Source organism: Marmota marmota, unplaced genomic scaffold (genome assembly GCF_001458135.2).
Source record: "Marmota marmota marmota unplaced genomic scaffold, marMar, whole genome shotgun sequence".
NCBI lineage: Eukaryota > Metazoa > Chordata > Mammalia > Rodentia > Sciuridae > Marmota > Marmota marmota.
Genome location: NW_026000240.1, coordinates 4,038,018 through 4,064,544, shown reverse-complemented (window position 1 = coordinate 4,064,544; position 26,527 = coordinate 4,038,018). Strand labels below are relative to the sequence as shown.

At 39.6% G+C, this 26,527-nt stretch overlaps 1 protein-coding gene across 23 annotated transcripts in view; it reads left to right on the top strand.

Annotated features, from left to right (window-relative positions):
- The window catches only part of Kalrn (kalirin RhoGEF kinase), a 577,550-nt gene that overhangs the window by 305,532 nt on the left and 245,491 nt on the right, over positions 1 to 26,527 (top strand). For 16 of the 23 annotated variants that reach the window (XM_048794027.1, XM_048794029.1, XM_048794026.1 and 13 more), the window contains 6 exons: positions 5,172 to 5,291; positions 11,322 to 11,540; positions 14,753 to 14,902; positions 17,303 to 17,417; positions 20,980 to 21,095; positions 21,611 to 21,733. In XM_048794027.1, coding sequence (XP_048649984.1) covers positions 5,172 to 5,291; positions 11,322 to 11,540; positions 14,753 to 14,902; positions 17,303 to 17,417; positions 20,980 to 21,095; positions 21,611 to 21,733 — 843 coding nt within the window. The remainder of the gene's footprint in view (positions 1 to 5,171; positions 5,292 to 11,321; positions 11,541 to 14,752; positions 14,903 to 17,302; positions 17,418 to 20,979; positions 21,096 to 21,610; positions 21,734 to 26,527) is intronic. The other 7 variants (XM_048794031.1, XM_048794051.1, XM_048794028.1 and 4 more) reach the window with 1 other exon arrangement.

Below are 26,527 nucleotides of genomic sequence, written 5' to 3'. Positions count from 1 at the left end.
AGGGGGCCTCATACTCACACAGGAGCATTAGAGAGAAGCCCCCCCAGTAGAACCCAGTCTAAGGTTTTCCTGGCCTGGCTGATACCATGTCTAAAAAGACAGGCAGACATGGTCTTGGCTGCATGGAGAGTGTGGCACCTAAAGCCAGCAGGGCTCCAACAGATCATCAAACTCCTCCCCTGCTCTCATGCCTGGGAATTTCTATCAGTAGCAGAAGACAGGATTGAGTAATCATCTGATAGGGGAGGAAAAAAAGTAGATAACAGGGTAGTCATTCCTATTTGACTTTAAAATGGAAGACATAGTTTTGCTTTTGTTCCTGGATTTTTAATTTTATTTATTTTTTGCTCCAGCATCAATAGTAGAATCAGTTCTATAATTATGTTTTTCTTAAGCTGATATTAAAATTGAAATGAATTTTCATTCTTTAAGTATACATCCTGTATAAAGTGGGTTCTGGGATGATAGGTAGTTTGTCAAATGGGAAACTAGATTGTTTATATCTGAGTAATCCTGGGTTGACTAATATATGCATTTATTCCCATTCATAATTTCATGCATTGGAGGACAAAAAGTTCTTCTGTAGGGGTGGGAAGATGTTCTCTTCCCACCGTGGCAAGAATGACACACATGGGATTATAGTTCAAAACTGTACAAGCTTGCTCAAGTCCAGCTCTGAAGAAACCTACAAAGGCCTTTGCAAAAGACCGTAGCCCTTTTATCACCAAGGGACTGCTACTTGGTTAAGCCACCATGCCTCATTAGACAGACCTGTTTTCCTTGTCAGTGTAGGTTCTTTCTTTAGGGATTTGTCTGATCCAGTTTCAGAGAAGGCATTTGTGTTTGATGGAAATTGGTGGAGCAGGAAATATTGATTTGGAAACTGTTGACACTTGGAAAAAGCGAGTTAATTTAGATGTCAGTATTGATCAGTGAGGCTAAATTTAGACACTGGCTTGAGAGTTTCTCTTTTGAATATACTCTTAAAGAGGAAAACAAGAAAAGAAAAGAAAAAAGATACCTTAATTGAAATGCCATTAATTTAGACAGAAAAGGAGATAAAATAATGTATTATGATAAAATAATGTATTATGATACATTCTATTGTTGGAGCTTTTAGATGAAAGGTTTAGATTTGACTGTGTAGCCATCATAATCAGAAATGTAGTTACACCAAAATTATATTAAACGAAGCTTTTACAAGTGAGAAAAGTGCAGAGACTGACTGAAGATTATCCAAAACAAATGAAATTGAGGAATGCAACTGACTTTCTTTCTAAGAGCTTCCTCTGGGGAAATGTTGAAGGAAAACCACTCCCCCAATTACAGCATTTGGCCTAGGTCCCCAGGCCACCCATGTGCCCCTCAGATTACCCTCCAAACCCCACAGAATTCTCAGACTGCTTCCAGGAAAATTACCACTCCAGTAAAGATGACCTCACATCCATTATATAATTCAGGAAGATTGAAAAAAATGACCTAATGGGTATAAAACTAAATGAATTTCCAGATGTTATTCTTGCAAAGCAGTGCATTTAGCAGAAAATAAGCTAAAATCAATTTATAAGATATCAGATTGCTTCCTCAGGTTAAATATTTGCCAAAATTTCCATATGATCAAGTATATATTCAAAACAAAGGGAAATAATATTAGCCTGACCTTATACTCCTGTGGAGAATACTGTGTTCAGTTCTGGTGACTGTATGTAAAAGGTAGAAAGGTATTCAAGTAGATCCAAAAGATGGGCAACCAAAGGGACACGTACCATCCTTTTGTTTCAAAATGCAGATAAGTAAGAAGACACATGGCAAATGTATAGTCATAAATCCAGGAAGAATGAATGTGTACAATCTCAGAGATAGGAGTTTTTAGAAGTAAGGAATTCTAGAATTATGACAGGCTCCCTACTACCAAAAATTCCTAAGTATTTTTCCTATTTCAGAAGTAATTGTGCCTTGTGATGGGTCATCTATAGTAGCAATCCTAAGAGTTGGTCGCCTTAAGTGCAACTTCATAACTTTATTGTAGGTATGACCTCAAGAACACAGTCATCAGCATGCAGCTTCCTCAGCATGCATTATTACAAGGCCTTGTCTTCCCATCTTAAATTACATCATCAGGTGTGGACATCCACATCCAGTTACTCTAGTCCACTCTCCTTCTGATTTTATGGTTTGAAAATACTTGTATATTAGTGATTTAATTTCATCTTTACCTTTTGCTTAAGGCAAGAAAAGTGTTCACATTTTACAGATGAGAAAACTGTGCCTTGTATTAAATGATATTTCTAAGTTCACACTGCTCAAGATTAGTAGAAGCAATATTTTCTCATTTTGTTTCATGTCTCTTTTATTTAGCACATATTTGGATGCCCACAGGATAATAACTAACAAATTTTATGAATCAGGAGGATAAAAGATCCCAATAATAGAAAATTACACCTACAAGAGTTGTCCATAATTAGAGTACAAAGGGTAATGATGACAACAACCTAAGAAACATCAGAATATGTCAATAAGCTCATTCAAACTATTGAATAAAGCTTACTATATCTAAAATTTTTCTCTTTTCATTGGGAAAAGTATAAATGAAGAATCACAGCACTACCAGACATCACTAACACTAACACCATCATCATTATCAAACTTTACATTTCCAGTATGTTACATCAACCCTGTAATACAAAAAGGAAAGGCGCAACTATCCTTATTTTACAGATAAGAAAACTGAGGTTCAGAGAGGTTAAGTGATTTTTCCAGGTAAGTAACAAAGTCAGGTATTCTGACTTCAAATTTATGCTTTTTCTAAACTATGCCAGTTCTACTTCTGGGGCTGACTCATTCATGGGGATCAATCTCACCATGGAATAAGCCATGAGTATAAACTACCATGTATTCTTCTTTTCTTTTTTTTTTTTTTTTTAATATTTATTTATTTTTTTAGTTATCGGCAGACACAACATCTTTGTTGGTGTGTGGTGCTGAGGATCGAACCCGGGCCGCACGCATGCCAGACGAGCGCGCTACCACTTGAGCCACATCCCCAGCCCCCGTATTCTTATTTTCTTAAAATCAAATGTTTAGGGGCTGGGGTTGTGGCTCAGTGGTAGAGCACTTGCCTTGCATGTGTAAGGCACTGAGCACCACATAAAAATAAATAAATGAAGGTATTATCGTGTTCATCTACAATTAAAATATTTTTAAATCAAATGTTTAGAACTTCAAAATTATTTTATAAAGAGTATTTTATAAACAGTATTTGGGAAATAAAATGAACAATAGGATATGATATGATTTAATAAAAGAACTAGGGACTAAACACATGATATTTCTAGGTGGAAAAGCTGGTAAATGGGTATTCCCACCACCATAGCTATCACTGATGTTTCCAGTTGGCTGAAATTAGAGAGGAGAAGAATTTTCCAGCAATACTCAGGAGGCCCAGAAGGAGCACTGATTTGTGTTGCACATAGAGAAAATGTTTTTCTGATACTCTTAAATAATCTCTAAACTAAGCAGAATACAGTGAAACATGGTACATAGAGACACAGTTCAAAATACATATTATGAACTCCATCTTCCAAAGAGAAGAGCATTTGGACATGCAATCTATGAATGCAAACTTTCAGGCAGCTTTTCAAAATCATTAGCACCTCTAGCTAGCCAGCCACAGTCCACCATGACAACAGGAATTTCACACATACACTCTGAGCAGTTATTTCCTGCAACCAATTGCTTTACAGATTGGCATCTCATCCACAATCTGGCAGACTGGCCATGAATTAACATCTCAATCCAAATAGCCCAGCTCCAGCAGGATTTGTGCCCCAATGTTATCCATGTACAATAAGGCATCCGTCATTGTCTGCTCAGGGATGAAATTTGAGAAAGCCCTTTGGGAATTATGGAGCAGCAGACCAGCCTTGGTATTTTCCAGTTGTTTAACATGAGGAAGTTGAGGGGAGAAAAAAATTTGAAAGCAAATCTGAAACAGATCATGGTGTCTCTTCCTTTGGCATGAGGTAACAGATGGATGGTATTTACTAACTTTGAAATTTCCAGAGAAGTTTCATTTCCTCACCAAGCAAAAACCTCAGAGTCCCTAGAAAAGAAGATATTTAGCTACATTCTGGTGACAGCACAACAGGTGTGTTTGCAGAGCCTAACTCTCCCAGGTGGACTATTTTACACAGACTCTGTTAAACTAGAGAGTTGCCCATTTCACAGACTAGGACTATCTGCTAGCTGTATCTTCTTCTATCCTAATATTGCTTAGCTGAGTTTTCTTTGCCCCACTACTCATTAAGTTCACCCAGAAATTGTATTCAGCCCAGCCATAGCCTCTAAATAATTTAAGTCCATTATAATTTACTCTCCCTTTTTCTGATGATCAGTGTATGACTTATTCATGCTATTTTACTTGTTTTCTCCTTCCTGCTTCCTTTGGGCTATTTACCTAGCAAACCCCAACTCCATTTATTCCTGGCTATAGGTATAGGGAGGTTGGACTCACCGCTCAGGTGTGACTTGGGTCTTCTCCATTACTTTTAAATCATTACTACACCACACCCATGATAGGTAGGGTACTGTACTAGGCACCATGTGATATTAAAATATGACTAATAGAATGCCCCAGACTTCAAGGAGTTTACCTTCTAAGGGGGAAATGAAATTTAGGTTAAAATAACTGAAGAAGTCAGCTGTGGTGATTAACATATAGGTGGTACATACAAAGTAGTATGGTTGTGCTGAAAAAGGAAGAGATTGCTCCTAATAGGAATGATGAGGTGTGGAAGATTTCAGGAAGTTGTTGTTGTTTGAACTGGGTCTTAAAAAAAGAATAGGATACCAACAGTTGGAATTTACTTATTTATACCATTCAATATTCCTGAAGGAACTTTAGACACACATACAACCAGATTGATGCTTAAATGAGTGAGGAAATTAGGTTAGTAGTGGGTGGTAAAGGGAGGAAATAATATATAGACCTGGAAATGAAATTGGCACATAAAATAAACTCCTTATGTCACAAGGTGGTAGTGAGATTGGGGAGCTGACCATCTAAGACCCTTCCTGAACTCTGTCCTTTGAATGAAGTGCCTTTAGATAAGGCAACACTCTGGGGAAGCTGCAGAAAGCCATTCACCTCTGTCCTTATCCTGATTCCCTAGGTCCTGGGATGGATCCGCAATGGAGAGTCCATGCTCAATGCCAGCCTGGTCAATGCCAGCTCTTTGTCTGAAGCAGAACAGCTACAGCGGGAGCATGAGCAGTTCCAACTGGCCATCGAGGTAACAACCAAATCTGACTGCACTGCTTTCTGTCCCCCTCTCTGCTCTGTGCCTGGGGCAGCATGATTCCCTGAGGTCGGGTGTTCCTTCAGGTGTGGGAGTCTTTACTCTTTCAGGTCCAGGAAGCCTCCCTCCTACCCAGGTACTGATGGGAAAGTGAGTGCAGGGCTTCATGCCCCCAAGGAGGCCAGCATCAGAAGTCAAGTATGCACACTATGAATGAGAATCTTACTCATCAGGGCCTTCAGCCTTTCAGGGCCCTGGTACTTTGAGATATTTACACATATAGATTATGTGCCAGTTGAGAAACGTAAAGCTAAAAGTTAGAATTTACTTCCAATTGAAAATCCCTCAGACCTAATAAACAAGTGCATGAGTTTCTACTAAATTGGGATCATATTTTTTTATCGTATTTCTAACCATTTAGTTTATAGAGTCCATCTTCTAACAAGGACAACCAGCATTGGAGCAGATCACACCCGTCTGCCTTGCTAAAGTGGTTGTTCAATAATGCTGGTAGAAGTTATATTTAGGGAGTAAACTGCAACTAGAAGATGTTACCAACTGGGACCATTTTAAAATGAAAGCCTATTTTAAAATAAACTCCACTTATAATAATCTAATATAAATGTTGCCATGCTTTAAATAATACCTTTAATTGTCCTTTCTATTAGGACATCCTCCTTCCCAAAGAGACTTAAGCTGATTGCTTCACAGTGGTTTGAGGAAAGAATAGGAAATGGGACATGAGAATTGTATTAAAAATAAAATAAGTTCAGTACCAATGGGAATAGAGACAAAGAGTGAAAACTTCAAAGACACTCATTATTCTGTGGTTCATCATAGAAATTAGCCCACTTCTGAGTAAGAGCTACAAAGCTGTTATTTTTAAAAAATTATTGTTAGTGGGTATTTTGCACAACAGTAATGGAAAAATAGTAAAAATTTAACTGTCTGTGCCCACTACTATGCCTTTAATGCAGTAATCCAGCTGATTGCTAAGCATTTTAAAACTAAATATTGATTGAATTCAACTATTTAATTTTCCAGAAATCATCTTGTTTGCACAAATAATAATATTAAGATGAATGACATGTTACTATAAGATACTTGATAATCTTCTTAGAAATGATTATTAGTCCTAAAAGTATGGTCTGGGATTTGAGATTTTAAAATAAACTATATGTTTTATGCACAATATGGGAAAAATCACTTTCTAAAGAGAAATTAACCAGAGGAGAGAAGTTTTATTATCATCAGCTATCTGTATTGCAGTTTGCGGACACAACCAAATATGGTAGTGCTGGGACCTAATCACTATAAAGGAAAGATCAGGATTGGGGTAATAATCAGGCACTCAGTGGTCAAGTTTCCACTAGGGCATAGGAAGCAGTGAGGGTTGGGCAATCAGACCGGAGGCAAGAGAAACTGTGAGGGAGATTAGGCAGAGACAAAGCCACTCTTGGCCTCTTATTTTTCATGAATGAGAAGGTTTACATGCTTTGTCAGATGATTAAATTTCTAGTCCCTTAAAGAAATGTTAAGCAGGAAAGACCAAGTGTTATGACACACCTGAGCATCTTAGTGAGCTGGCAAGAAAGAGCAGGTAGATGAGCCATGTGTGGTGGTGCATGCCTGTAATCCCAGGGACTCTGGAGCCTAGGAAGACTGCAGTTCAAGGCCAACCTCAGCAACTTAGTGAGTTCCTGTCTCAAAATAAATAATTGTTTAAAATGCCTGAAAATGTAGATCAGTGGCAGAGTACCCCCTGTGTTCAATCCCCAGAACTGGGAGGAAAAAAATAAAAAGAAGAAGAAGTAGGTAAATGCTTTCACAGTGCTATTGAAATGACTAAATACCACACAGCTGCATATGCAGTATGTATTAATTTCTTTCAGATGCTGCAGTATCCTTGCAGCACAGAGGCTTGTCAAATGATTAAATTATGATTAATGCCTCCCAATCAGTCCTAGGTTTCTATATTGGTAAAACTTGATCAATTAGTCTTTAGAATTTATACTGAGATATAGCAACTCTAAAGTTGGTGTCTGTGGTCTCAAGAGGGCAGAGCAGAGCAGATAGGATTTCTGGAAGATCTTAGGAATGGGAGGTAGGCAGGGTCTTCAGTATGGTTAGAATAACAAGAACAGAACCAGAATTTCAGCATATGCTTCTTCTCCAGGGGGTCTATGTAAGGTTCTGCATCAGGAGGAAAATATGCCAGGGAGGATGAAGGCAATTTTAAAGGAAGTCTAAGTCTGGTTTGGCTTACCCCATTTTGATAGTATTATTGGAAGCTTTTATAATGATTGCTAATAGCAAATAGGATTTGACTTAATAGACCCTAAGAAAGAACCTGGGGTTCTATAAGGGAAAATAAAATAGCTATTGGTAGGATGATCATATAATTTATTGTGTAAACTGAGACACTTTTCAAAGTGAAGAGAATTACTAAGTCAGAAGAACAGACATAGAGTAGAACTGTCCTTTATAAACCCGGATGTCTGCTAACCCTAGTTTGGGCAACCTCCTTGGGTTGAAGGTTTCAGTCTCTCCAGGGAAGATCAAAATTTTTCTCAGAAGCCTTGGTTTCAGTAAATCTTTCCCAGAACCACTCAGAATGGACAGAAGTACTCAGCACCCAGGTGCAGTAAAGCTCTATCAAGCAAACCTAGATTATTATATGTTAATATCAATAGAGGCAGCTGATGTTTCTTCAGGAACTTCAAAAGAAAAGCTCATTTTTAAAATCCATTTTTACTTGAAATCCTCTTATGCATTTTAAGTATAAACATTATGCCAGAAAAAAAGTAGCTAAAACTAGATAATAAGAGCAATTGATCCCATTCAATTTTCTTCTGCATGCTCCTAAATACGAATGCCCTTGATACTCCTTGTCTTAAACATATAACACACAATGGGATTTGATAATAGGGAGTAGAAATAAATGTAAAATAATGATTTAAGCTTAGCGAAGCAAAGATTATGCCACATAGATAAGAATTTATTATTTAGGAAATTAAAGGGGGAAAGAAGTTCTCAGGACTATTAAATGATAATGAGTTTCAGAGTAAGGAAGAGAATTATTTTATACCATAACTTATAGGAAAATCCAGCCTATACCTCCACTCTCAGAGAAAGGCATGATAACAGGTTTATGATGACAGTTACATGCTGGTTTAATGTATTGAGGAAAAGCCATATAATTACCATAATCACTAATGTTCGTCTTGTGAACCTTCTTCCAAATGAGAACTACTATAGTTACCATTATATTCCTAGAGATAAGATGATGTGGTATGATATAGTAGAAAGGACATAGGTTTGAAACCTGAGTCTCACTCCTGGGTTCATCACTTCCTTGGTTGTGCATTTCTGGGCACTCTGCCTTTTAATCTCTGAGATGGGAGTAGTAATATCCACGTTATAGTAGTGTTGGGAAAAGTAGAAAATATGCGTAAGCGTAATGCCCAGCACAGAGTATGTACACTAGATAAATGACAGATGCTTAAATGATTTTCCAAACTGCCCTTGCTTTGAGAGTTTTACAGTCTAAGTAATGACCAAGGGTTAGATGAGTGACATAGGAGTAGGGTCATTTTTCTGTGAGTCTCAGATCATCTAAAAAGGCCTGGTTGAGGAGAGCAGACCTTAGGTGAGTCTCAAAGGAAAGCTAAGACACTGCCTTAGGAGGATACAGAGGGTATCCATCATGGCAGGAAGAAGGGAGGTAGCAAAGGGAGGTAAGAAAGCTTGTGGTGTGTTTGCAGAGGCGTTGCAGGGGAAGCAGTAGGTGATAATGTTATAGAAGTAGCTAGGGCCAAATCGTAATGTACTTTTAATGACAAATACCAAGTTTGGACTTAATTTCATAGCAATGGAGGAACCATGGTAAGGCTTTTGAATTAAGAGAAGGGAGTGATATTTAGCATAAAATGAGAGCTTTAGAGATAGAAAGAATGTTAGATGTCACTTATTACAAACACTTCCTATTACAGAGAATTAAGCAAAACTGCCATATAACTGCAATAGTTTAGTGATCAAAATAAATGTTTAGTATGCTTGCAGCCCTGAGTTCAATCCCCAGCACACCACCAACACACACACACACACACACACACACACACACACTCACGCATGCACGCACGCACACACGTGAAGGATGGATTTGGTAGATTAGAAATAGAAAAATTAGAAAAGAAAACTACTTAGGTCACCCCCCTAGCAGTCTGTGTATGAAGTAGTAATGGCTGGACTGGGTGGGATGAGGGAGTGGGGCTCAGTAGTCATGAATAATATCAAAACTGCAATCCCAAGTGGCAGGGGAAAGTGGAGTATCAACACAAGTGGTAGGTGAACAGGGAAAACTGTTCACAGAGAAGAGGAGTTCAGTTTCCACTGTGGAACTCGAGGAACTGAAAGCCCTTCCCACTCACTGACAAGGGCCCCTCTGTTCTCTAGGAAGATCATTTCCTTTGCTGAGAATGTGTCTTTGTAGCAGACTGACATGGGACAGGCAGTTAGACCAACTGAATGAGTGCTGCTCACAAATTGAGGTGTGTGCAGGTCATGATGAGGTAATAGAAGCCCGGGGAATAGATCAGAGCTCTGCTGGAGTGAAGGAAAGGCAAGGACTGACCTTAGCACCTCTGCATCTAGGAGCAGGGAAAAGACAGTGCCAGTAAACCAGGCATAGAAAACCAGGGATTTGTAGTGTATCATTTCTGCCTTTAGTGTTGATTCTCTGCTTTCATTCTCAGTTGGGAACCTGATGCCGACACAGGACAGAGGGACAGTGGAAAGGCCACAGCACCATGGGGTCTGGATTGCTAGAGGAGGTCATTCTAGGGAGCTACTGCAGATTCAGGAACGAGAAAAGGGAAGCCAGAAGGGGTCCATAGACTGTGGAAAAGGAGTGTATGGACTGCAGTCTGCAGTGTGGGCGAAGGGCAAATGTGGGAACCCAGGGGAGCGCAGGTGAGAATGAGGGAGGGCCTACCCAGACCCAAGCAGTGCTGAATGGATTCGCTCTTGAGAACAGTCTCAGTCACTGTCCCTTTTCACTTCTGGCTAAGTTAAATCCTCCTAAAAGTACAAAAGCCAAATGAGTACTATACCACTAGGCCAGAATGACCCCAGAGAGATAGGCAGCAGTGCTGTTATCTCTTTCAAGTCACTTGGGCTCTGAAATTCTCACATGGATCATCCACACCAGGACTCTGTTTTTAGGAAAACTCCAATCCCATTTGGTTCCTCCCTGGCACCCAGTCCTCCAGCCTCATCCTACCTTGTATAGTTAGCGTGAACTCAGAGAAGGCAAACTATATTTAGCCTGTTTCAAAAAGCATTAAGAAAAAATATATATGTAAATATCCTAAAAGCAAATGTAAAAAAATGTGAAGATCACGGGTTGGGCTGAGTTATCTGCCATACGACTCTGCTTCTTTGGTTAAGTAACTAAGGGAAGATGTGAGAGGCTGCTCTCTAGCTTTATTAACCTGCCAAATTTATTCCTTTTACTATAATCCTTTTCAACTGGTTAATGTTTAAAATGGCTGTATCATAATCTGAAATTTATTTTACATGGAGTGTTTTTGGGTTAATATGCTATATTTACTTGATCTATAAAATGGGACTGCAGCAGGGGGAAAAACTTCTTTGAAAGCTTAATGATGAACCTTTTCATAATTAGATTTGAAAAGGAAACTTAATGTACCAGAGAACAGACTTTCATGCAACCTGTTTCTCTACCACAGGATCAGAATGTCCTTAAAATACAGGGTAATGCAATTAAAAAGTAAGGTCTGGGATGGAAGTTAAGGTCCTGAGAGACCAGTTAATGAAAATGTATGATATCCTTTTAAAAAATATGCTTTAAAACAATACTGTATTAATCTTCATGACAAAATGGATCAGTCATTTAAAGCACTTTAACTTTTCTGCATCTTTCCACTCACGCCTCACTCCACCCCCTCCCATACCACGCCTGGGTTGTTCCCACGGACCTCTCTCTCCTCCCCTTGTGCCCAGTCCCTCTTTCATGCCACTTCCTTGCAGAAGACGCACCAGAGTGCCCTGCAGGTACAGCAGAAAGCCGAGGCACTGCTCCAGGCTGGCCACTATGATGCGGACGCCATCCGGGAATGTGCAGAAAAGGTGGCCCTCCACTGGCAGCAGCTCATGCTGAAGATGGAAGATCGGTTAAAACTGGTCAACGCATCTGTGGCCTTTTACAAAACTTCTGAACAGGTGAGGGAAAGGTGAGAGGCGTGTGCGCTGAGGCTGACAGAGGGCTGCTTTCTGCTTCCCATTGCAACTCTGCAATTCGACTCCAACAAGGAGCCAGTCCTCTCAGCACAAACTTGGAGAACAAAAGAATGACGTGTGGAAACACCACAGTTGGCTTCCTTATCATCTTTTTCATTATGGCAGTGAACCATGTGATTTATTTCTCAAACTCATCATATCTGTACTGAGGTGTTAAAACAGAAATGAGGTGCATACTAAATGCTAGATTTGAGCAATGTATCAGTCAGCTCTTGCCACAGTAATGCCTTATAACCAACTGCCTTAAAACTCACTGGCATAAAACAAAAAGCATTTATTTTTTGCTTGAGTATCTGGGGTTCAACTAATCTTAGCTGAGCTTGGTAGAGCGAGGTTCCAAGCTGCAGTTTGCATCCAAGGATGCTCCTGTGTTTCTCACCCTCCTTGTCCAGCAGCTACTTGAGGCACATTTATAGTTAAAGACAGAAAGTGCAAGAGCCCAAAACCTACTGTGTAAGAACATCTCAAGACTTTACTTCTGTCACATTCTCCAATGTCCCATTAGCCCAAACAATCACATGGCCAAGCCATCAGTGAGGCAACAATGCCTCCAATGAAATTCTGGAGAGGAAAATGAATATTTACTTAACAATAATATAATCTTCTGCAACTAGTCATTATGCACTGCTTGAAAAACATATGACCCTGCCATTCCTGGGGTTTCCAGCCTATTTGAGGAAACTCAGCTCTGTCCTTGGGGAACTGTGAGCCTAAGTGGTTAAGAAAGTGCAGCAATGAGAGAAGTGGCAGGAGATGCGTACAGCAGGGCTCTGAAGATGCAGATATGTTACCATTACGTCAGTACATCAATATGGGCAAGGGCCTAAGGATGTTTTTTAAATGATTTGGGTGCTATACAGGAATTATTTTCATGAAATAGAGGCTTAAAGCAGGACTAATTTTATTCAGTGTAAAATAGTTTTCTCATTGAACTACTCCCTAGCAGAAATAAATAAAAAATAAATTCCCCTGGGCTGGGGTTGTGGCTCAGCAATAGAGTACTCATCTAGCCTGTGCGAGGCCCTGGGTTCGATCCTCAGCATCACATAAAAATAAATAAATAAATAGGTATTGTGTCCAACTACAACTAAAAAATAAATATTTAAAAAAATACATTTCCCCTCTGGATGACTTATCGGGACCATGGGAAGTCTGCCTTGGGGCAAAGAAAACATGCCCATCAGAGCCTATACCAGTGTTATAGTTCACACACTTCATGTTTCTTATTTTCTTTCAGAGAGATTATGCTTTTGATGGCCACAGAAGTGACAGCAGCAGATTAAGATGATAGAACTTCCCCAGTTGATCTATAATCAACACAATCCAAATCAAATCCCAGCAAGCTTTTTTGTAGAAATTGACATACCAATTCCAGGATGTCCATGGAAATAAAATGCACATGAAAAGAATGCAAATTCAAAGAACCTGGCATAGCCAAAACAATCTCAAAAGGGAAGAACCAAATTTGGAGGAGTTACACTACCTGATTTAAAGATTTACTCTAAAATTTCAGTGATCAAGACAGAATAATATTGTTATAAGAACAGACACAATGGAATAGAATGGAGGTTATAAAAGTTGACACATTTATATGGGTGTTTGATTTTTGTCAAAGCAATTCCATGAACAAAGGAAAGTCTTTTCAGCAATTGGCACTACCCAAATGAATGTCTATATGGGAAAAAATGAGACTTAATCCCGATCTAATGTACAAATTTCCATTTGAGATGGATCAAGATCATGAAGGGGACAGAGTACTATTTAAGAGTCAGAAAATCTGACCCTGAACTGACCTTGCTGAAGGTTACTTTATTTCTCTAGATTTGTTTCTTCACCTATGAAAGGATTTATACTTGATAATCATTTCACTTTTAACTTCCACATTGATTGGCTGTAAGTCCAATCTTATCATGGGACAGATCTCAAGTAGTCTTATTCTTAATGTCTTTGTATGTCTATAATCTGTTTTATCCCAAGACAAGAGCCTGCCTGTGCATATTTAAATGTCTTTCTTGAAGACAAGTACTAGAGATGGGACTAGACAAGCAACCCAGGATTTAGGAACAGACCATCTCATGATATGAGAAACATGTCTGGCCATGAGAATGTTCTGCCTGAGACATCTTTCAGCTTAGTTTATAACTCAGTGAGCATCCTGTCCAATGATATAAATCCTTCATCAAAAGTGATGGCTTTCTCAGAGGAAGCCAAAGACAGTTTTAGCTGCTCCCCCAGTTGCTATATCCAAGCAAGTAGTCAAAGTCTATTGAAGGAAAGCAGGAATTTAAGTTTCGTCTTTCTGAATCCTCCCTTAGTCCCTGATACCAGACCTCTTTGAATTTCCCACTGTAGGACCCAACCTAACTTTCTCTTCAAACCCCCTTCAAAATGCTCTGTTCTCTCCTGAGGTCATTTATAAGGTCCCCCAGCATGGCTTCTCCACACTTTTAGAACTGAAAGTCTTCTTAACTGTCTTTTAGGTTAACTCAAATTTATTTTCCCTGTGAAGAAAATGTGCATTTTGCAATAGGGAGCCTTCAGACGTCACTGCCTTATGACAGGACTTTGGGACATTTTTCCCAGGGGAAGAGAAAGAGGACTTTCATTCATGGCTCATAAATCACACAACAGTGGCAACTTCCTTCTTTACCTCTGCTCAAGGCTCCTTACTACAGGATAAGCACAGATGGTTGGAAATTGAGCATCTTCTCAAAATTCCATTTCCTGTTCTATAAATTCACAGTTATTGTGAAGTTATACCAATATTAAATATATAAAAACTTTGAAATGCCTCCAATATACTATCTACCTTCCTTTTTTTCTACTTCATACTATTCCTTGGTAATGTCATCAACCCCCATAGCTACAGCCTTCTACTATCAACTCTAAGAAGACAATCCCCAAATCCATATCTCCAGTTGAAGATTGTCTCTCAAGCTCCAGACACAGGATTCTCACTGCCTTCTGGACTTCTCTTAGACTCTTAGGTGCCCCAGGGTCACCACATACTCTAAATTGACAGACTGAATTTTGAATGAAACATGTCACTGTGTGGAATTCTGTGGGCTGAAGGTCCTCAAAGAACACTTCCTAACTGATTAATTTACTGAGTGTTTCTCTCCATGATTCATTAGGTATGCAGTGTTCTGGAGAGCTTAGAGCAAGAGTACCGAAGAGATGAGGACTGGTGTGGTGGAAGAGATAAACTGGGGCCAGCAGCAGAGATCGACCATGTTATCCCCCTCATCAGCAAACATTTGGAACAAAAGGAGGCTTTCCTTAAGGTCAGAGCACATTTTCACATAAACTCTCAGACTCCAGTCTGTTCTTTCAATATGTAGGTGCTCTCATGCACACATGCGTGCTCTCTCGCGCGTGTGCGCGCTCTCTCTCTCTTGCTCTCTCTCTCTCTCTCTCTCTCTCTCACACACACACACACACACACACACTTGTTTCATATGGGCCTCCCAGCCCCCTGCTTTTGCTAACTTCTTATCTACAGGGCAGAGAGGTTGTAGAGAAGTTGACTGGTCAGTTGCAAAGGTAGTAAGGTTATTCTTCAAGCATTCATTTCTCTCTCAGCACTTTTGGTATCATTGGGCAATTAGGATATAACATTACTACTGTTGTCATATTTCAATATCCTGATATCCTGTGGATGTTGTTAACTGAGAAAAATATACTCAGTGGTTTGGTTTATAAAATTACTTTTTGATTAAAAGATAGAAAACACTTAAAATGTATAAAACACTATTAAAAATACTTTATAAATAGATGATAATCTATTTATGATCCTTTATAAAAGGTTAGGGTAAGAATTAAGCAAATAAATTTAGACACCATGTTTATTTATCAGTCTAGCAATTGTCAATTACCAATAAAGGCCATGCTATTTATTCTCCTGTATGAAGGTAGAATACCTTTCCTGGGCTTAGAGCCTGAGCCTCCCAGGGAGGAAGCACAGCCGTGCTGTGCACAGGCTTTCAATGGAGCAGGAAGATCTTTGATATTCTCTTAACCATCTGTATCCAGGCTAATCTAAAGTCTCTGTTCATTCCTAAATTTCTTGCTTTCATGTTCTACTTCCTCTCAGGTAAGCACAAGAGAATGTTTATACCCTCACAGACTGCCACTGTTTTTATGCAATTCTATAATTAACTGCCTTTCTTTTATTAGGGATTTTCTCTATTTGACCACCTTTTGGAGTTATATTTTTTGTTCTTTTTAAAGATGGCCTTCTCCCATCTGTCTAGTATCTGAAGCTATACTGGTTAGAATCTTTAGTCATCAGGAATAGGAATTTTTCCATGCTGGGCTTAAGATAGTTTAAAAAATTTTCCCTATTTTAAAACAAAACAATTTAAGTAGAGCATATCAAGGATTTTAAATACAGAGATAAAGGTATTTACTCATAAAATTAAACATTTCTTTTGAAGAAGAAAAACAAAACTTTTCTGGGCTGATATTTTTCATATGTTCCCAAAATTATAGAGAAAAACTCTCCATCGCTGTGGGAATTCTGTGCCCAACAGACAGAATGTCACACTCTGTTTGTACACATTAGTTGATCCATTTCAGATTCTTTAGCTTTAGACTACCATTAAGCTATCAAACTTATGTGCCTGAGAGTTCGTGGACCCATCAACAGACTTCTACCAAAGATCCCAGAAGTTTTTGTTGCTAATTTTTATATAATCAAAAAATTATATGGTTTTAGAATTATATTAATCATATGTTAGTTATAGAACAATTTTAATCATATAGTTTATAGGATCTGAGGCTAAGTATAAGAAGGTTTAAAACTTAACAATTTGGTCTAGAGGTAATTTAATTCTGGAAACTTGTAGATTAAAAATTAGTATACTAGCATGTTACTTTTATAAACAGGAGAGTTAAAACTTCTTTTCAGAGAAATCCAGAACTATATAAGCTTGAGAAACTAGAAATACTCTGTCAGTAGACCTAAATTCTAGATCTGCTTGTGCCCTTTCTGGGCCTCAGTCTTGTCTATCAGTATAACAAGGAGAATGTGACCTGTCCTCTCTGCCCCTACAACTGACTTGAGTCTTAAAGGCTCTTAAAGTCATAATGGTTCTTATTCTGTTACAGAGATCAGTGTTTTCCAATAATAGAAAGTTTATTGGTGATTTTAGGTAAGGGATGGATAGTCATATGAATTTGAAAAATGCAGGTAACAATTTCCATTTAGATTTAGAATGTAGAGTTAATAAGCGTGTTTACAAAAAAAAAAAAAAAAACTTCTCCAAGTCTGAATCAAACAAATATTAAAGAGGGCTTATGTTGCCTGGACTTTCACCAGTGGTCATCATAAGAAGTATTCTAGTGGAAAAGGAAAACCAGCCTGGGAGTAAATGTTAGTAATGCCAGATCAACCTACAGGTAGTCAAGGGATTTTATTGATTTCTGATTTTTATCTTAAATGGAAAGAGGACAGGCACAGATAAAAGGAAAGCTCAGAGCACGAGCCTATTAAATTGGAATTGGACCATCCATGTACCAGAAGTGACCTCTAGAGCTGTTCTCCCACAGGACTCCTCCAGTATCCTCATGACTGTCAAGCCCTCAAGCTTCCTAAAAAGTGGAAGGAGGGCACCCCCCTCTGGTGGCTAGAACACCAGACAGTTGCTGGGGACAGGAGCACCTCACACCTTTGTGTCTCTCAGGCCTGCACCCTGGCACGGCGGAACGCTGAAGTATTTCTCAAGTACATCCACAGGAACAACGTCAGCATGCCCAGTGTTGCTAGCCATACTCGAGGACCTGAGCAGCAAGTGAAAGGTCAGTGAGAGGCCTACCAGGCCTCAAGTTATTTCACTAGCATGGACAAGAGGCCAGCCCTTCCCTACACTGTGCTGTGGACCTAGTATTCATGTTATTTCAAATTTCCTGATTCTTTTCTTAGAGAAGAAAAAAATCTGATGTGGGATGGTGTGGGCACTGGTGATTCATGGTCAGTTTCTTAATATGCATCAAGATTCTGAATGGAAAAATGAGGACAAATTTTCCCCAAACTTTTAAATAGTATCTTACAGCTCGGGCTATACTGCGTAGTAGAATTTTCTGAAATAATGGAAATGTACAATATGGTAACCACTAGTCACATGTGCCTATTGAGCACTTGAGATATGGCTAATGCAACTGAGGAACTAATATTTTACTTTTATTTAATATTAATTAATTTAAATATAAATAGTCATATGTGACTTGTGCTGACATATTGAATAGCACAAGACTGGGTATCTTAACCCCTGGCAATGAGGCAAGAACTGGGAATCATAAAACCAAGATCTAACTGTAGAGTTGTCACTTATTGCCTAAACTTTAAAACTTTAGTTTTCTTATTTAAAGTGGGGAGAATGTCTAGGCTCTTGCTTCTGAAAAATGTGGTCCCAGACTAACAGCATTGATATAACTGTATGACTCTCAGGCCCCAACCAAACCTACAGAGTCAGACCTGCATTTTGGCATGACTTATCCCATCCACCATGTGGTTTGTGTGCAAGTCAAATTTATATAACTAATATTCTAGATAAATTGTAATATGTCTCTGAATTCTATAAAGTCTGTGATTATATGAAAAAATTATATAACCTTTAAAAATTGCTTATTATCTGATCATATTAAGCTCAAGTTATTATCTGTTACTACCTTAAATTATTACTCTAGCCATGCACAAATTAGCCTTTGAGTAGATGACAAGTTTAATACATGTCCACTTATAAAAGCAGACAAATACAACCCTGGATGGAGGTGGGTAGGGAAATCCATGCTGACTTGGAGTGAGGAGTGTGACAAGCTTGAAGACACCATGAACAGAATAGGGATGTGTGACCTGCTTTAGATAGGGCTTTCTGCCCTGCTCAGAGAGCTCAAGAGCTGGGAAGATAAAAAGCCACTGAAAAGAATTAAACTTAGGAACCAAAGTTCCCTACAGAGAGGAGGGACACACAGTTCCTTTTCCAGCTATGTTATTCTGTTTTTGATTGAGGGACCCTGTGAGTGGCTGACACCATGTCAACCACTCCTTAAAGCACATTTCAGTTCTTGGCAGACACAACATCTTTTTTTTTTTGTATGTGGTGCTGAGGATCGAACCCGGGCCGCACACATGCCAGGCGAGTGTGCTACCGCTTGAGCCACAAGCGCGCTCGCCTGGCATGCGTGCGGCCCGGGTTCGATCCTCAGCACCACATACAAACAGAGATGTTGTGTCCGCCNAAAAAAAAAGCACATTGCAGAGCATATGTTCTGACTTCCAAATGCAGATGGCAGCTTGGGTGAGGCCAGCTGCTGCTGAGAGGCCACACCCCCCACCTACACTTGGGTATGCAGATAAGGGCCAAGCACCCAGAGGGAGCCAGGATGCCTATATCATCTTGGGCCAAGGGAAGGTTGAAGCCATTATGAAGGCTCTCAAAAAGGGGGTGGGAATGAAACTTGAAACCCTTTAGGGGGTTTTGCCTGACTTGGGTTGATTCTCTCAGCCATCACAGAGGGAGGCTGAAGTGAGCAGAGCCTGACTGGTGCACGTAAAGGCTAAAGGAGGCAGGTTCTCACTCTATCTTTCCCCCACTGGAAGCTCTCATGTGAGCAGGGACCTGGAATTCCTTCTGTATCTGTTTCCTTTTCACCTGCTGCCTGGACCCAAATCCATTGCTATATATTTTAGGTTTACCTATGGGAGCAAAGATTGCTGCATAACAACACCAAAATTCAGAGTTACACAACTGTGAACATTTATTGTACAAATAACTGGGATTAGCTAGGATGGCCATGCTTGGCAATACAACTAACTGTGCTTCAGGCCAGCTGGCGTGGCTCCTTAACTATCTGTAAGATTCTTGTCTGTTCATGCTGAGATGTGGGTCGAAGGCCAGGAGTTACCCAGAAGTGATTTTAAGCAAGCACATTTTCAAGTTCCTGCTAGTGTCATATCTGTTAACGACCTATTTGCCAAAGTAAGTCACATACCCGAACCAGAGGTCAGTGAGGGAGTGAGGAAGTATATACTTCACCTCTCTGGCAAACTAAGAAGCTAAGTGATGAAGGCATAGACAGCTGTAGGGAATGGAGGATGATTAGGACCTGTGAAAGGTCTCAGCTTATGGGAGCTCTTCTTAAAGCCAAACCCTCCAAGGATATTAAAAGTAAATACAATCAACAAAAACATTAAGTATAAACACCACAGCTTGGGTTGTGCCACGTTGATAAAGCACAGCAATGTGTGCTTTATAACCTGGAGACCAGGGTGGCCAAGGGCACAGGGCTCTGAAGGCAAACACACTTGGACCAAATCTGAGCTCAACCCCTTCCTATCTTAGTGAATCTGAGCAAGTTACCTATCCTCTCTGAACCTCAGTTTTCTTATTTGTAAAAGCACATTTATCATAGGGTATTGTAAAAACATGTGTCTGCCATATAATGAGTGCTTACTAAATGTTAATTATTCATATTATTATTGTTATATATTTTTTTAATATCTAATATAATTAGCAGGAATCAAGAGGCAGAAATGATACAAAATAAATTTGGTTGCCTCAAGCATAGAATATACCATTTAAACCACTTAAGGAAATCAATCTTTGTAGCCAGTTACTGCTAAAAGGAGAAGTAGGAAGGAAAAGGACTGACCCCCTACCATGGCCCCCTTGTGGTGCTTCATGACTTGTACATATCCTCTTGTTTATCATCATTAGAGTTAAGAGCTTTCAGCTTTCTTATGATCAGACCCAAACAACACGGAAGCTTGTACCTAGAGACAGGACAATGTAGCTTCCGTATGCCCTCTGTTTGGAAGCTTTATGACCTTGCCTCTACTGTTAAAGTGCTGTGTGTACAACTCCTATGCAGTACAGAGAAGGTGGCCCATGATGTGAGCTGTCCATACCTCAACTCATCCCTCTCTGCACTATTCATCTCCTGCCCTTCTCCTAGTAATGCCTCAGGAATGCCTGGGCAACATCCATCCATCTTCATTAGGCTCCAGGGCCAACTGAGTTAGTTGCTATTTTAGGGACTGCTTCCTCACAAGGTCTCTTACAACCAAGGACTAACTTTGGTATGAAGAGAATCACAGTCACTTGTAAATTGCTGGTGGCATAGCCTTCATTCCCTAGTAGATGGAACCCTCAATAACAGGCTTTTGCCCTAGTCTCCCTGATCTTGTTCGCTTCTGGGGAATTCTGTGTCCCAAGATTTTGCTCCCTTGGTTCTGATGCTGGATTAGTCCTATGGGGATGCTTGAAAGTCACAGTCACCTGGTGCCTAAGCAGTGGGACTGAGTTGGTTGGAGATTTAGTCAGCCGTTCCCATGACCAGTGCTCACTTCTTCTTCCCACAGCCATCTTGAGTGAGCTCTTACAGAGAGAGAATCGTGTTCTACACTTCTGGACCTTGAAGAAACGTCGGTTAGACCAGTGCCAGCAATATGTGGTATTTGAGCGCAGTGCCAAGCAGGTATGTCCAGAGCTTTCCCTGGTTTTGTCTCAGTTGTGAGGAGTATAGAGGCCCCAAAAACCAAAACTTGGGACAGTCCAGAAAAGGGCACAGCCACAGGCAGAGTGAAGACAGGAGGTGGGAGTGAAGAGATGAAAGAGAACAGGTTGCATTTGTCAGTCATTCAAATTTAAACAAGCACTCTGTTCTGGGTTTGGCTCCAGCAGATGTGAAGGAACTCACCATGCAACTTGTTCATGGATGACACTGGGCCTGGCTAGGAGAGTTCCCAATCTAATGCTTTAATGGTGGGATATTCCACATGAGGGGAGAACTTATTTATTAAAATAAATAAATAAAATAAATAAATAAATAAAATAAAAATAAAAATAAAAACACCTTTAGAGCTACATATCACGTCAACAGTCCTTGGGTCCAGCATGTTGGCTCAAACCAAGAACCTTCCTTGCAGTATAGCATGTTTTCCTTCCAATAGCTGCCTTCTGAGGGACTGGGTGGGTTGTTTCCCCCCACAGGCACTGGACTGGATCCAAGAAACGGGTGAATATTACCTCTCAACACATACCTCCACTGGAGAGACCACAGAGGAAACTCAGGAGCTGCTGAAAGAATATGGAGAATTCAGGGTGCCTGCCAAGGTAGGAAACATCCCAAACCCCTCCCCAAGTCCACCTAGCACCCCTCATTCTGGCCAGCTTCACATGATGGAAACAAGCCCAGCCTCTGGAAGCAAGTTTAGGAAAGCATGTTTTCGTCTTTGAAATCTGAATATCAGAAGAACTGCAGAAGTCAATTGCTGTACACTGTTTCCAAAGTCTCTTTGGTCCATATTCTGGGATCTGTTAATATTCTTTCAGACCAAATAAGGCAAAAGTGTGTATTCATGCTAAAATGTGCACACACCTGTGCGTATTTACACATATCCACATATTCTTAAGATTTGAATAGCTTAGGAAGTCTGTCTTATGGGAAGGGCCAGTGACTGTGGGTGGGTTGTAAATTAAGTTTCATTATTTCCATCCGGCCTCAAACCTGCTAATGAGTTGGGCGGGGAGAACAAGATGTGCACACGTGCTCACATCCCCATACACACTGAGGGGGTACTATAATGGAGGGAAATATGATTTTTGTCTGCTTTCACAGCTAGCATTTGATCTGACAACACTTGGGTTTAAATAAAAATCTGATCTGTCCCAGCGCCCTATTTGTAATGTCCCCGTCTCTTACCAGGGCTCCTTGCCACATAGGACCCTTTCTTGGCATCAATTCCACACTTGGCAGTTGCTCTTCCCAGGTGAGAGCTGCTCTGGGGGCGCCAAGGAAGAGAACATATTAGTGCTCTAACCTACTTAGATCCCCTCTGTCACTACCGTACATGTTCTTCCAGTTTTGTGTAACAAACTAAGACCTTAGCCTCATTCCTGAGGCTAAGTGATTATTATGATGATAATTCAAAAGTGATTATTCACTCTATAAATCCTACACTATGAACACTCAATATTAGGGTGCTGTACCTTGCATTACTGTGGTTTTGGGGGTCATTTTGCCAATCAATGAACTGTGATTTCAGATAACAGACTCATTTCAATATCAGCTAAAGCAAATAGCACAAAGGAGGTAGTAGATACACAGAACCTTGTTCAGATCCAAATGAAAATGGGAGTTAATAAAATGAGTTATGGGGTTTGGATCTAACTTCTCCTCTCCAGATGGTACCAATAATGAACCATTAACAGGCTGAGTAGTATCAGCCCCATTGATGTTCCTACCTGCAGAGGAGGGACTGCAGCAGATAACCCAGAGCTTCTTTAGGATCAGAATCTGTAACCAATGTGAAAATGTGGAGAACTATCCAGTCAATTTAGTTCATCCTTCCTTTTCCACCTACTTCATAACTTCCTCCTCTTTTCTATTTACTGTTACCACCCTAATGTGTCCCAGCTTCCTAAATGAGTTCTATACATGTGGCCTTTTCTGCCTTTTAATCTAGACTGTTCTTCATATCTTGAAAAGGTCACTGGTCACATTACCACCCAGTTCAAGAACTTTAATGGTTTTCCAGTGCTTCCACCTAAAGCCCCACAGCTTCTACAACTATGCCCCTCTACCTCCCCAGTTTTATCTTCAATTATTCCTTTACGCAAGTTTTGTGCTCCACCTGAATGGGTGTATTTCCTCACCCTTGGAGGTATACATTATATACTTGTTTGCCTTCGTATATTTTTCATATCATTTCTCTACCTAGACTGTCCTCCCCTTCCTTCTAGTTTGTGCTTTGTAAAAGGAGAGCATCTTTCTGGTCCTGTGCCATCTCCTCTGTGATCCTGCCTATGTGCCAGGGTGTGACCTGGCCCTTCCTACCCTACAGCCCTTGTCTGTAAAACCTTTAGGCTCCTGACCTGGGCTGTCTGTTCTCCAATAGCCTGTGAAATGGTATCTCCTTTGTAAGCCAGTAAGCTACTGAAGGACGCTTTGTTCATGCTGTGTTCCCCCAGGTTACCTAGCTATATCTTATAACATCGAAGAGAGGCCACAAACTTGCATGAATATAAGGGAAAAAGGAAGTCTGGATCAATTTCAACACCATTTCCCAAATTGATCTTTAAAATGATTTTTCTACTTTGGCTCTATAGGTTCTATCTTCCTCCCAGCTTAAATATCTCTATTTATAAGGTATCATTTTTCCATCTATCATGTTCCAGATCTCAGGGTTATTTGTATCAGTCTCTACAGGATAACAAATTCAGCTGATGAGCTTCTGAAAAAAAGGCAATAGCCCCCTGTCCCACCTCAGTCCAGTTTCCTTGGGGCAAACCTCTTTTCACTAGTCATCATTGGTTTTCATCTGTATAACCAATGAAATTGATTTAAAATGGAAACTGGATTGACTTTGAATCACAAGAGAGTTAATATGAACAGGGCAACAGATTATATTGAGTTATTATATCGCATTACAAAAAGAGATCAAGTAAAAGAAACACTGATTATAAAAAGGTACTTCTATATTAAACCCCACAAATATAAGAATAAAAATGAGATAGAGTTTGGGTGAGTATAAAAGGAAAATGAAATTTCATAGGATGGTGTCATACCTAGACTATCCAATTGGAAGAATAAAAAAGATATTTCCTATTGTGGGTTTCAAAATTCTAAGGGTTCACGGCACACAGTGATAGAAAAGGTTAATTATCTTGACATTTACAACTCTGTTTCTTCTAAAAGCAAAACTTGTTTTTAGATTCTCTTGTTTTTTTTTTTTATTACATCTCATTGATTTTTTAGTATACTCACAAAGTTGTACAACAATTGCTACTGTTTAGTTCCAGAATACTTTCATCATCCCAGAAAGAAAGCCCATACCAATTAACAGTCACTCCCCATTAACCCCTCTCCTCAGGCAACTACTAGTCTACTTTCAATCTCTATAGATTTGCCTGTTGTATACATATCATGTAATGGAATCACATAATCAAAATACGTGATCATTTATTTGTATCTAGCTTCTTTTCCTTAGCATATTGTTTTCAGGATTCATCCATGATTTAGCATTTATCATTCGTTTTTATGGCTTCCCTCATTTTTATGGCTGAATGATATTCCATTGTTTGAATACATCACGTTATATTTACCATTCATCAGATGAATGTTTTCCTTATTTCTAGTTTGGGGTTATTACAAATAATGTTGCCATGAACATTCATGTACAAGTTTTGCTGGGAACATAGGTTTTCAGTTCTCTTCTGTGTATACCTGGGTATGGAATGAATAGGTTCTATGGTGCCTCTATATTTAACTTTGAGAAACTGCCAAATTGTTTTCCAAGGTCGCCATTCTATTTTATACTCTCACCAGCAATGTCTGGGTTCCAATATCTCTACATGCTCACCAACACAAAGCTATTGTTTGTCTTTTTGATAGAGCCATTTTAGAGGGTGTAAAGTAGTACCCTTTTTAGTTTTGTTGCTAGTAACCAATAATGTTGAGAAAACATATTTTAGATTGGTAGTTTTATCTCTGAAATGAAAGAAGACATGAGAGAAACTGGACTTAATTCTTTTTAACACAAGAGAATAAATCAGTAATAAAAGTGACTAGAGTCTTCGCTGAACTAAATTATGTCTTCTTGGAATTCAGCAAGCAAGGACAGGGAACACTGGAGAGTTTCAGACAGATATGTTAGACTGAGAAAAGTAGAATCTAAATATTTAGTTCAGATAAAAGATGGGCATGATTCCGTTTCTGAGAGCCTTAGAGGGCTTTAGCTCATATGTGATGGGAAATCTGGAAAGGTTTAGCTTTTCATCTGTAATGCCAGATGGTCTCCTGTGGAATGAATATAAAGATCTATTTCAAGAAACCTGTTTACCTGCACAAAGAGATTATTACTAAGCCCATATCTACGAGAAATATACAAACAGTAAATATGAGGAATGCCAGTAATGAAAGGCAAATATGGAAGATTAGGATGAGATAATAGGACTAATATCAAGGAAATTAAACTTAAAGACTTGTAAAATGTGCCCCAAACAAAAGAACTTTAAAAATGTTATTCAGAGTAAGGCTCACTAATTAGAGAGAAAGATAGTGAAGTATTAATTGGTCAAAGAAAATAAAAAAGGGAGGGAGAAAGGACAAATAGAAGTGCTTATCTTCTCTTTTTAAACCTTGGTCTTTCTCATCAGATAACATAGAATTCAAAGTGGAAAGGGCAGAACATACATTAGGGGACAGTTCTGGATTTCCTGGTCAGATGAATTATAGTTCCCAAAGTCTCCCTTTTGTCCACAGATCTTGTCCATAATTCTGAACCTATTCTTTAACAACTGCTACAGTTCGACCTCCACCTCACCAGTCCACATAAAAGTTACTATCTTTGGTGGAAAGATTTGAGTTTCAAATTTGCTTGTTATGGGGGGAAGATAGTGTATGTTGTATGTAGGAAGAAAGAAGAAACTATGTGGCTGGACCTCCCAGGACCTCAGAAAAAGCTGAATCACAGCCCCATTAGAAGAACAAGAAATGTGCCATTGTCTCACCTCTGGAGATGACAACTAGGATGTCACCTCAGACCAAGACCAACTTGAGCAGCCACATTGTCTGGTCTTCTCCCCGGAGCAGAGGATCAGGGATTTCTGCAGTGTCCACAATTTGAGGATTCAGCTTCCCTTTTCCTCCCCCATCTCCCTTCTGCATTTCTACTCCTGCAACTCGCCACCCAAATCCTGTCTCTGCAATTCAAATCCCCAGAAAGATAACCTCAAATTGATCCAGCATTCGCTACTTTTTTTATTTAGACAAAACTTTCAGGCTAGGACACCTCAGAAATTACTGGCCACATACTGATTGGCAGCCTTCATGGGATAAGTTTTTGCCTCTTACCAGCTATACACAAGAATGTGGCAGGTCATGTGGTGCAACTGCAGTCACCATTG